We start from the raw sequence: 11,343 nt of genomic DNA on the forward strand, positions 1-11,343 counted from the left end.
ACAGCCAAGTCATCCAAAAGGTAAATGTTCATTGCAGATCTCAAGTCGCACAAGAAGAATAGCACTCAGTGGCAAAGAATGCAAAAACGTCAGGAGGAAGAATGATTCTTGATCTGCAAGTTATTAACTAACCTCTCTGTGATAAAATCATTTATTCAGGGAAAGAACCGCAACATCAACAACGACAAAAAGTATATAATGACTTGGACAGAAATTAGAAGTTAGCATAGAATAAAGCAAATTTGGTTGCAATATGTGGATCAAAATACACAGACACGAAATTTTTAATTCCATACAATGATCATTGAATTGTTTGTTTCCAGAGGTATGCATTACCAAATAGTTGACTGGCAATCAATAGCAACTAAATAAAATTAAACATATTGGTATAATAAAAATAGGTTAATAAAACATTGATGATCTACTCTTTATCTTATCAATGACGTACGACTAAATCAATGGTGAAGATAATAAAAAATGTTTGGCAAATATTATTTTTATCTTATACGAGAGCTGCAGCATGAGTATTAAGGAGGGCCAGTAAAGCTATTAGAAGCATCCTTCGTTGCTTTTTTTTTTTAACAAGTTCTACTTCTTGCTGAAAAGGGGTCAATGGAACATTTACAAGCAGCAGTTGCTGCTTTTATGTTAATAGTAATAGTATTAGTTTTTTTAAAATTTGATTTTAAACAGTTCTACCAAAAGTTAAGTGAGAAGTCTTAAATAAAGGTACATACCACTCTTTGTCTTAAATCTTCTGACATCTGGCTCACTGTCTCCTTGTTTGTTGACAGCAAACAGTTTCACTTCATACTCTGTGTCATACTCAAGACCGGTTATCGTGTAGCGAGTTTCAACAATATTTCCATGATGAAAGATTTCTGTGGATGCTGTCATGGGTTGTTTCCTCCATTCAACACGGTATTTATTGCTGCAATTGCTGCTGTTAGCCTCAGATTCTGACCAGTTAACTATGAAATCCTTGTCAACTTCTATTTCTGTATTTGTGATGGTTGGTTTCTCAGGTAAACCTGTTCAAAATGATGCTTCTTTTTAACTTTGTCTCTAAAAACTGTGAAATATTTTTTGTTACTAAAACTAAACATATTGATATAATAAGAAAGGTTAATAAAACATTGATGAACAACTCTTATCAATGTAATTTACGACCGAATCAAAAATGACGATTGTAAAAAAATGTTGGGCAAATGATTATTTTTTTCTCATATGAGAGCTGCAACATGAGTATTAAACCTATACATGTTGTCAGAAAGTTTCACAATCCTCCTCCCCTTACAAGCAATATTACTCCTGTATTTGGGACCCGACAGTATTTCTCTTATTTCATTTCAAACAATTACACCAAAAGTAAAGTGAGAAGTCTAAATAAAGGTACATACCACTCTTTGTCTTAAATGTTCTGACATCTGGCTCACTGTCTCCTTGTTCGTTGACAGCAAACAGTTTCACTTCATACTCTGTGTCATACTCAAGACCAGTAATCTTGAGGTGAGTTTCCACAATATTTTCTCGTTGAACCATTTCTGTGGATCCTGTCACGGGTTGTTTCCTCCATTCCAGACGGTATTTAACGCTGCAATTACTGCTGTTGGCCTCAGCTTCTGACCAGGTAACAATGAAATCCTTGTCAACTTCTGTTTCTGTATTTGTGATGGTTGGTTTCTCAGGTAAACCTGTTTAAAATGATGCTTCTTTTAAACTCTGTCTCTAATAATACATGTCAGTTTAATCACTTCAACAAATAATATGAATGGAACTGATGATGAGAGTTAAAACAGTCGTATATAAGTTCACTGTTAATCATCAGCTATTATTATTATTATCATTATTATTGTTATTATTACTATCATTATCACAGATATCACTATCCTAACAAACATTGTCTGTAGTACTATTATCATTCTCTATACAATGCATGTTCACAAATTATCTCAGAACACTTATTACCTTCTATATCAAGGAAATAAATTGTACTCAACCCTTACTACAACTAGTTACCACCTGTCAGGTTGATAAGTTATGGACGTAATAACACAAAGTATTTCATTCATCAAAACATGTTGGACTTACCTTGAGAGGATAATTCATTGGCACCTAAATGAAATAATAATATAAAAAAAAAATTAATGTTGTCTCTTTAAACCAATTTACCTGAGAAATTTATTTACAATCTGATTCATTCATCTCAAACTATATTATGTCAGATTCCAAAAAAGGGTAAAAAAACAACAACAACAAAGAAACAGAACCATAAAGATGTGTGCTGGCATTTATCACTTCCCTTTCCATTCCAATAGTTTTCACATCAAAATACAGACACACATGCAGTACTTGATGAATCTATTTTTTCAGTTTAAAACAATTTGATGTGTTGCTTATTGGCCCAGGAACATATATCAAATTTCAGTACTTCAAATCACTTTGGCAAATGTCATTAGCTACTGAATTTTCCATATTTTGGTTGTGTTGCATAAACCAAGCTAATTATAGAATACAGGTAAGTTCGCCTGGCTCATGGAGTGAATTGTTATTCATCGTTACATCATTTGATTTAAACACAAGTTTTTTTCTCCCACCACCATAAGAGGCCTTGTTAAACCTACAGGTATGTAAACTCAAAATAAGGGTAACTTATAATTAATTTCTAATCTGTGAACTATTACAGAATAATTAACTCATCTTGATTTATAATCCATACAAGAATATGCTGAGGGAACTTAGATCTTAGTCAGACCTATCCTTGTAAAAAGAGAGCATTGAGACAGGAAGCAATACCTGCATTAAAGTGAGGCCAATCTTGGAATATGACTGGATTGTTTAAAATGTGTGCCACAACAGATGCTGCCATCACACAGGCAATTTGTTTCCATTACTTACTTGAAGACTGCGTTTCATCTGCAAAGTCTTTGATGCCCTTGACTACCACCCATTCTGTCTTAAAATCATGGGCTGCCGCATACACTCCTGGAAAAAAAAAACACTCATGTCTGTTAGCTATGTATTAAGCTTATTTTCTTAGCATCCTTAAAATAATTGTTCAATCGAATCTCACACTCTACCTGTTTGTAAACATGCACATTCCACAAAGACGTTAGTTAGTACTGAAATCTATTCTTTTTCAACTAGTACTTTAAAAAAAATTGTACACTGAGACTGTAAAAATTATTCTTCAGGCTTCAGCTTGTTTCATAAGTAACTTTCAACATTTCTCAAAAGACAAACTTCTGTCAGATAGAGTTAACCCTTACACACCTAAGATCACTTCAGTAATTCTCTTTAATATCTGTCATACAATTCCTATGATGTTAGTTAGGAGAATTTGGTTTTGGATCAACCAATAATCCCCTAATTGACATTTTCTTTCTCTTCTCCCTTTAATTGTCTGCTTGTTATCATATTAATACTGTGATGAGAAACTCTGTCTTGGTCACTCATGGAAGTTTCAGGGTTAAGTCAGGGACTGTGATACTATTCCTCAACTCTCAAACTATTTAACAAGATACTTTCTACATTTTTCAGATGACAAATTTAAAACAATTCATGACATCCTGAAGGAGCACATTCATTGTAGTTATCCACAGTACATCTCAGTCACCTTCACATGCAAAAAATCTTCCTACCCCAGCCAAACATAAAATCACTTTAAATACACACTATATAATTCCTGCAAATTTGGCATGCTGTATAGTATATGCTATTTCTTGGACCAGCAGGGATAATACCAGAGCAGTGTTTTTCAAAACACTTCCTTTGAGTGAAAACATTCTTGGCTCATCAATTATTTGAATTATTACAATTCTTACCTCCACCTTCCATTTCAACTGCAATTGCTTCAGGAAATTGGCAAATTTTATCTCTGTTGGCCTCTGAGATACTCAGAACCACTCAATCACCATGCACTTTGGCATTATATTCATCTGCATTTTGTAAAGGTGCCTTCCACCCATCAGCCACATGTTTGATCAGGTTTCCAATATCTCTGCTGGGGGGAGTTTTGTGTGTGGCTGTTATCAGCTTTGCTGAAACAACTACATCTCCTAACTTGACCTTTTTGCTGTTCAAACCACTGCAGGCACCAACAGAAAATATAGCCTTAGGTCTCAGTAGCAAGATGGCATCTTTTGAAACAGACAAGGAACCCCCAGGAACATCAGGACCTTTGGAGCACCTCATCAAAGCAATTTTTGTCTTCTTTCCTTGATCATTATCCATGCACCCAAAGTACACAGGGCCAGTACTGATGTGGTAACTCTTAAAGGGTTCCTTCAGGTATGCAAAGCAGCTTAAGAACTCACAGTCCTCCACAGTTAATAAAAGAACATCAACAGGAAGTTCAACAGTTTTCCAAGGATTAAAGATTGTGCGAAGATCACTCAACTCTGGAAGTTTCACACTGAGCTCTGGTGGGCTGCTATTGCCAGTCTGTGCTGATGTATTTTCCCCTAGCATTATTGCTGTCCCTGAGGAAGAAGGTTGTAGTTTTTTTTCGGATAAGAAAGATGAAAAAAAAGCAAATTATGGTTACATTTAACATGTCAGGAGAATAAAGATTCACAACTTCAATTAAGCATAATTGTGACTTTTAAAATAAATCTGCAGGAAATTCATATCATCTAATGATCTAGTATGATCAACTTACATTATTGACTCTACAAAGTTTTATTTTTATTAAAAACTCAGGTTTAACAAAACATTACACACACCTCTCACACATGAATTTTGTTCAGAAATGTCAAATGAATCCTCCATGTTCCCTCCCTCCCTCGCCTTTATCACAATTTTGTCTTCATGCAATTTTTCTGTGATGCAGTCATTACCTTTCAACCACTCTCTCAGAAGCTCTCGGTAGCTAGTGTTCTTCAAGATCGGCATCCATACAATGGAGTGTAGGATCATCTATGACTTCCTCATAGCGGGTCCCTCCAATACACAGAAAGGTGTCTTAGATGTTGTTCCAGTACAAACTAAAGGTTTCATCATCAACTGAAGCATTAGCGGCATGACTGAAAACTCTGTCCCTGAAAAACTTGATGCGAGTGATGTTAGCTTCTGGAGAGGTGTCTGATCTTGGAGGAAGGTTATTACAGCCAGAGGCAGGGAGAGTCAGACCTAGGATATTTCTCAGAAGAAGTAGCAGCAGGGAGCTGTCAAAGTTCCCTGATGAAACTGATGATTTGACGACAGAATACAGTTTCTCCCACTGGGAGGTACTCAGGACTCCCTTCTTTCGAAGTGTTTGTAATTTGGCACGGTTTGTGGGATTTGTCAGAACTGCCTGAAGGTTTTCTGGTGGACATACCCTGTCAAAGAACTTCTCTTAGAACATGTGATCCTACTTCAACAAGAAGGCGACACAGCTGGGCATAGTTAGAGGTTCCTTTTGTAGAAGGATATGATGGAGTGGCAGAAGCCATGGAGACATGTCTTCTGTAAAGAAAAATACACACAAAAGTCATTATTTGAACTTCCTGCTGCCAAAATTTCCTTCCACGTACTTAACATTAAATTTATTATCACCCAACAAATTAATACAACAAGAGTGATGTGTCTTCCATTTTAACCCTTCAACCCCTAAGAGTGATTGGCTTCTAATTTCTCCTCACAGTATCACTCATGAATCAAATGTAGAGGTCACAAGAATAAAGGAAATGATCACCAATTTAAGAAGTTCCTGATTGTCAAACAAATTCTCCTTGTCTGTTCCATAGGAAATGTAAAGAGAACAGTGTGGAGAATATGAATACCAATGTCTTTGGGGGTTTAAGGGTTAAAAAGGCAGATGGGGCAGGAGGAACACACACAATTCTGTAAAACCCACACAGTAATGTACAAATCTCAAGAAAATGTACTGTTCGTCTAAAGAAGTGAGGCAAGGGGAGAGTAAAGTGTCCTGCCCAAGAACAAAACACATTGACTCAGCCAGGTCTTGAACCCAGACCTCTGGTACCAAAGTCCAGAACGATGACCATAAGGTCACAATATGTCTTCCACTGTTGTTAGTAAATGGCAATGTTCATCACTGACAAAAAATAGTATGGTGCTCTCCTAAGATCACACTCCTTTCTTATTATATATAGGCCTAGGTCACACTAGAGCTTTTTTTGTTTGTTTAAGTAAAAAATCTGTCAACAAGTTGCATAAAATAAGTACAACCCTCAATTTTAAAAACTTGCCAAATTTTTGCAGATCACCAAAATTCTGCTAATCTTCAAAAGAGCCATGTCCTGCCTCGGAGGCTTCCAAATTTTGGCATACCAAAGTATCTCACTTTTTTTTTTAACCATTTAGCCGTCATTGTACGTAAGACATGTCTAGATAAAATTTAAGCTGGAAAAATACACTGTGGTCTGCTAGTGTAATTCGGGGCATGCAATGGCAAGACACAATACATGGTCTCAATCTCAAAACCATCACTCCACCAGATGCAGAGACCTCAACCAACAACAGTTTCAAAAGCAAGCTCTATTTGTGCAAAGTATTTGCCTTCTATGTCTAAAAGCTGAAAGTAGCTGAATAGAAGCCTGCTGATAGTGGCTACCAACAATGTGAAAAAAATTGCCTTGTTGTTTTGCTCTGAAAGAAATGCAAGATTCCATTAAAACCTGAAAGCTGTGAAGATAATCATTTGAAAATGATCCATTCTTTCCCAGTAATTTGTGCAAGAATTTTTCTTTGTCTTTCAATAGAGGGAGATGGGTTTGTGATTGATGTATGTGTCAATCAATGAAGTTTTGGTCACAGGATACTGGTTAGTTGCGACTGCTGCCAAAAATTGGAAATTGCAAAATTTTTGCAAATTTTTTACAAGCCACATTCACATGCTCTTAATACAATAACTAATTAGATGGTTTATCCCCTTTGATAATAAACTCAAAACAATTACTTTTTTGGGCAAGCAATGTAGCATATGCCGCAATAAGAAGAAAAGTGTTACAAAGGTTTCTTTGTTGGTCTGCATATATTCCATTTCAAAGACTGTAGGTATATTCACTGACAGCAAAGATTCAATCACTTGCCGTTTTCATAGTGTAAATAAAGAAATATCAATGTTTTGTTTCTGATTCCATGAAAGTTATCTCCTTGATAAATATTGTTCGTGACTACACAACTTTCATGCTGAAATGCTCAATGTTCAAAGTTTTCAAGTTGAAGTTAGCAGAAACAAACATCATCTGTTGTGAGGCAGCTTGATTAGCTTTCGTATATAGAGAGAATCCACATTAAACTTACGCGCAAGGGAAGATCAATAACATTTCTTTCACACGATGCATATTCAGTTTAACCTCGCAGGAATTGTAAAACTGCAACTGCATTATTTGTGGATCGAATCCAAACTACTTTCTGAGTTGTATAAATTTTCTATCGATGCTGGCATCCAAAGTCAGTAGTTCGTTGCCCGTCAAAGCCTGAAAATTTTCCGAAAATTTGTCCGATGATAAGCATGTTTTTCGTACACGTCTTTAGTTCCAAGAGACCAACTCTAACATGTTTAAATCCAGCCTAGCGAATCCAACCAAATTAAGCAATATGGAAACAAATAACGATTCAACCTCAAAAACTGGTGAATGTAGACATATCAACTATTACAATTCCCAATGGATTCGAAAATATGCACCTGTTTTCCAACAAACGGGAAGTGCTGACCGAAGCACTAAGCTACGTAGTTTAACAATTTGGCAGTAATTAAAGACACTATTTCCTCGCTAGTAGTTTCAGGAATCGAGGTGAAAAGTATATGGTAAATCAATGACTCTACCTTGGCGAGAATCGTCTGCTTAACAACGTAAAGTAAGTCTCTCGAAGTAGAAATCAACCATGTTGGGCAGCCAAATCCGTGCACCTTGCATAGTGCTTCTCAAACTTCACTGATCATCTGCCTCTATTTCAGCCATTTTGAAAGTGTTAGTTTCCGGGGCTTCTTGTTTAATCTGACTTCCGGTCATTTCTATTTCCGCTTCCTCATCTCTCTATATGTTGCATGAGAATAATTTCTCGGTAGGGTTAGAAAGTGGTCTACTACGGTAATCCATGAATCAGTGTCTGAGATGGAATATGTTGCATTATTTCTCAGATTTCTTCGACAATCTTTTCAAATAGAATTCCAACCTAGAGTTAATTTGAAAATGTATCTAAACAGCTGGACTACACAAACATGCTATTTTCATTACAGTGACATTAGTAGAAATCTATAAAAGCAACCGAGGAAAACACCGAATGTATACACGAGGTTCAGGCACAAGCAAGTATTTTCTTGCGACAGCTACATGTTTCGAACATTTTATGTGTACGAAGATTTCATCTAGCTCACACTCACGTATTTACAACAACATTTATAGTTACCTGTAATTTGCTCTAAAATTATGCCAGTGGAATAGATTATAAATTAAAGAACAATATAAGCGACGGGCCAATTTCAGCCAAAAACACGTCGACAGAGTTGGTATCTTTATAAACAGCGATTTGTTTATTTAGCACTCGAGAAAAATAAACTCAAAAACTTTACCTAAAACGGTGGTTTGTTCCCTTAACAATAAAGGTAGGGTAATTTTTAAGTTAAAATTGATAGATTTAAATGAATCAAAACAGAAGTAGAGACCAAACACTTCGAGTTTTGTCCCAATAGCGTGTGATTTGCAATAGGAATACAGCAAAGAAAATAGCCGAACTCCGTGAAAATGCACGCTGTATATTTTGGTCTGGCGCGCTCGCTTTTCACGGGCCAAAAATAATGTTTTTACATGATAAACATGAAGAATTGCTCGTTGAAAAGAGCTCTTTTATTTTATGTACATTCGTATACCCCCGATGTTATGGTCGTCTGAAATATGGCAAAATTCAGCGTACAAACGGAATACAAAATATAATGTACTTTACGCGGGTGGTTGCAAACGAAAGAAAGTTTAGTTGGAGAGGAAATATAGTTGGAGAGCTATTCCAAGGGATGAAAAAAATGAATCCAAGATAATTTTTCGTTGTCTAGTACGAGCGTTGTGAAAATGCACTGAAAGCCCGATATAAATTATGCAAATTAGGTACGTTTTCTCCGATTTCGAACTTTCGTATTTTTTGCCAAAATAAAAACTCGCTGGAACTTTTGAATATTATTTTTGAAAACAATTCACCAAAAGGGTCTTTTGGAGCAAATAAAAAAAAAGTTGAATTTTTGCTTGTGTCGCCGGATTCTTGAAAATTACTGACTTCTCTTAAGTTCTAGGCTTCTTCATGTACTATAGTGTATACGTGCGCACAAACTGGTCTATTTCGCTGATTGAGATTGGTACATTGAAGATGTCGGTCCTCAACAAATCACACAGAAATAAATCATGTTTAACTGTACACCAAACTGCTCATCGAGAGGGTCACAATGCATTTACAACTGTCCTGTTCTATTTTAGAATCGATCAATTTTTTATGAGCATTATATGAGTTCGGAGATGTCGGTTTACGTTATATTCGATGAAACACCCTCGAGTAACTGCCGTATTTTAAAGCAAAAATATTGATAAACGCCGCCCCCGAATAAATGCCAAGTCATTACGCGACTCTTATTCGAATAATAGACTCAAAAAAGCAGACCGATGACTACTGAGGGCCTGTTTTCAAGGAGATGGGGAGCCCCAGATAGGTGAAGTAACCCGCCTGGCTGGGTAACCCGCCTGTCCATATAATCTATTATTTCATCTTGATCACGTTGACATGATAGGTGGGGCGACCCGTCTAGGCGGGTTGCACAGTCTACAGGGTAGGGTAACCCTGTCAGCAAGGGGGCAACATTGCCATGTAAACGTCTCAAGGTCGGTTAACCCGCCCACGCGGGGCGCCGTTCATGTTACAAAAGGATCAAATAAGGAAAACAACAGCGAAACACGAATGTGTTAAGACTTTGTACATTTCTTGGTCTTCCCATGCAGAGCTAAAACGTTAAAACATCAATTTTTACATCCACTTAGCAATAAAACTTCGACAGCGATTTAGTCACGTTTTTACTTTTAACTCAACACTACATTCACCCGTTATGCCAAAGTAAAGACGTTGTACTGTCAGAAACGGTTAACGCATCGAGCTATTGGCCAAAATCTTAGAGGAAAATTAATTACGTTTTTTCTGCAATGTTTTTACGACACGTCCTAGTGACATCTTAAACTCCTTAATTGCAAGTGTGATAACAACCTCGAGAAACTTCATCCTGGCATCCCGGGGTTGTAAGATTGTATGTAAACGCTGGCTATTTTTAGCCCACGGTTAGGCGGGTCACCTCACCTACCTGGGGTCCCCCACATTCATGTAAACAGGCCCTAGGGCAATGAAATACAGGTTGGTGGTTGATTACTATTAGCCTGGAACTTCTTCGACTGCAAAACTGAAGATAGTATTGCTTACGTATTGCAGTCGGAAAAAAAATCGATCAAGTAATAGTGCCAGAAGGGTCCACCAAGTATATCCAGGCACCGGACGTTTCTTGGAACAAGCCGTTCAAGGCCACTTGCACTTAAAAGGAATGATTGGCTGGGTACCGTGGGAATTCACGAAGAAACAGCTGCTGAAATTTGAAATTATCCCCGAAAAGTACCATTTTGGAGTGAATTCTTGATTCTTGAGCAGAGCTACCCACAGAGGTAATAAAAAAAACTCTCTCGAGCTGCATGTTGAACCTTCCCGTGGACGACATGATTCACTGCCCCAAGGAACGACAGCCTTGTGGCAGTGCACGATTATTGCTTCTATCGCAGTTGCAAGTTCTGAGTAAGCAAGGCACAAATCCCTTTGAATGTACCGGTTCTGATTTTGAGAGAGCACATCCGTCATTATATCTTTTCGATTCGGATCATGAAGAGGACAGAGACATTGAAATTGGGTGAACTATGTTCACTTTATTTCACATTAAGTATTGCAGTAGTATTAACACGCAGATTGTGAAATTGAGGACAAGCACTAGAACGTGTTTTTGTTTTTTACAATTAAAATGGTCAGTTACCATACTATTGTTTGCAAAAAGTAAATTGAATTTTAAATAAACGCCGCCCTCGAATAAACATCGCACTTGAATCACGAAAATTTTAATAAACGCCGGCGGCGTCTAATCGAATAAACATGATAAGTGAAAACACTTTATTAGCTCTATATTTAAGAGAGCTTCTTTGTAAGAAATTTTTATAAGAGTTGTTTACAGTCTGTTGGACCAAGTTCTATCCAGCAATCTTTCGATGAAAGAATTTATAATTGGTGCCAATCCTGATCTTCCTGCAGCCAGCTAATTTCCCCAAGGTCTTGAAACAGGTAGGAAATCGACAATCATCCCTTCATATCTGGGGCTCTTCTGAC

General features: G+C 37.0%; 2 protein-coding genes and 1 pseudogene across 3 annotated transcripts in view; all 3 read right to left on the reverse strand.

Annotated features, from left to right (window-relative positions):
* The window catches only part of LOC131771835 (NACHT, LRR and PYD domains-containing protein 3), a 39,334-nt gene extending 31,427 nt beyond the window's left edge, over nt 1–7,907 (reverse strand). The window contains exon 1 of one of the 2 annotated variants that reach the window (XM_066168026.1): nt 7,778–7,907. The gene's annotated coding sequence lies outside the window, so the exon portion shown is untranslated. The remainder of the gene's footprint in view (nt 1–7,777) is intronic. The other variant, XM_066168027.1, reaches the window with a different exon arrangement.
* LOC131788457 (uncharacterized) overlaps nt 1–11,343 on the reverse strand; it is a 71,404-nt gene that overhangs the window by 4,060 nt on the left and 56,001 nt on the right. Inside the window, 3 exon segments of the mRNA XM_066168005.1 lie at nt 738–1,031; nt 1,401–1,694; nt 2,092–2,115. Of these exon segments, the coding sequence (XP_066024102.1) occupies nt 738–1,031; nt 1,401–1,694; nt 2,092–2,115 (612 nt within the window).
* Nucleotides 4,690–5,435, reverse strand: LOC131792924 (E3 ubiquitin-protein ligase DZIP3-like; annotated as a pseudogene).

This window comes from Pocillopora verrucosa, chromosome 6 (genome assembly GCF_036669915.1).
Source record: "Pocillopora verrucosa isolate sample1 chromosome 6, ASM3666991v2, whole genome shotgun sequence".
Lineage (NCBI taxonomy): Eukaryota > Metazoa > Cnidaria > Anthozoa > Scleractinia > Pocilloporidae > Pocillopora > Pocillopora verrucosa.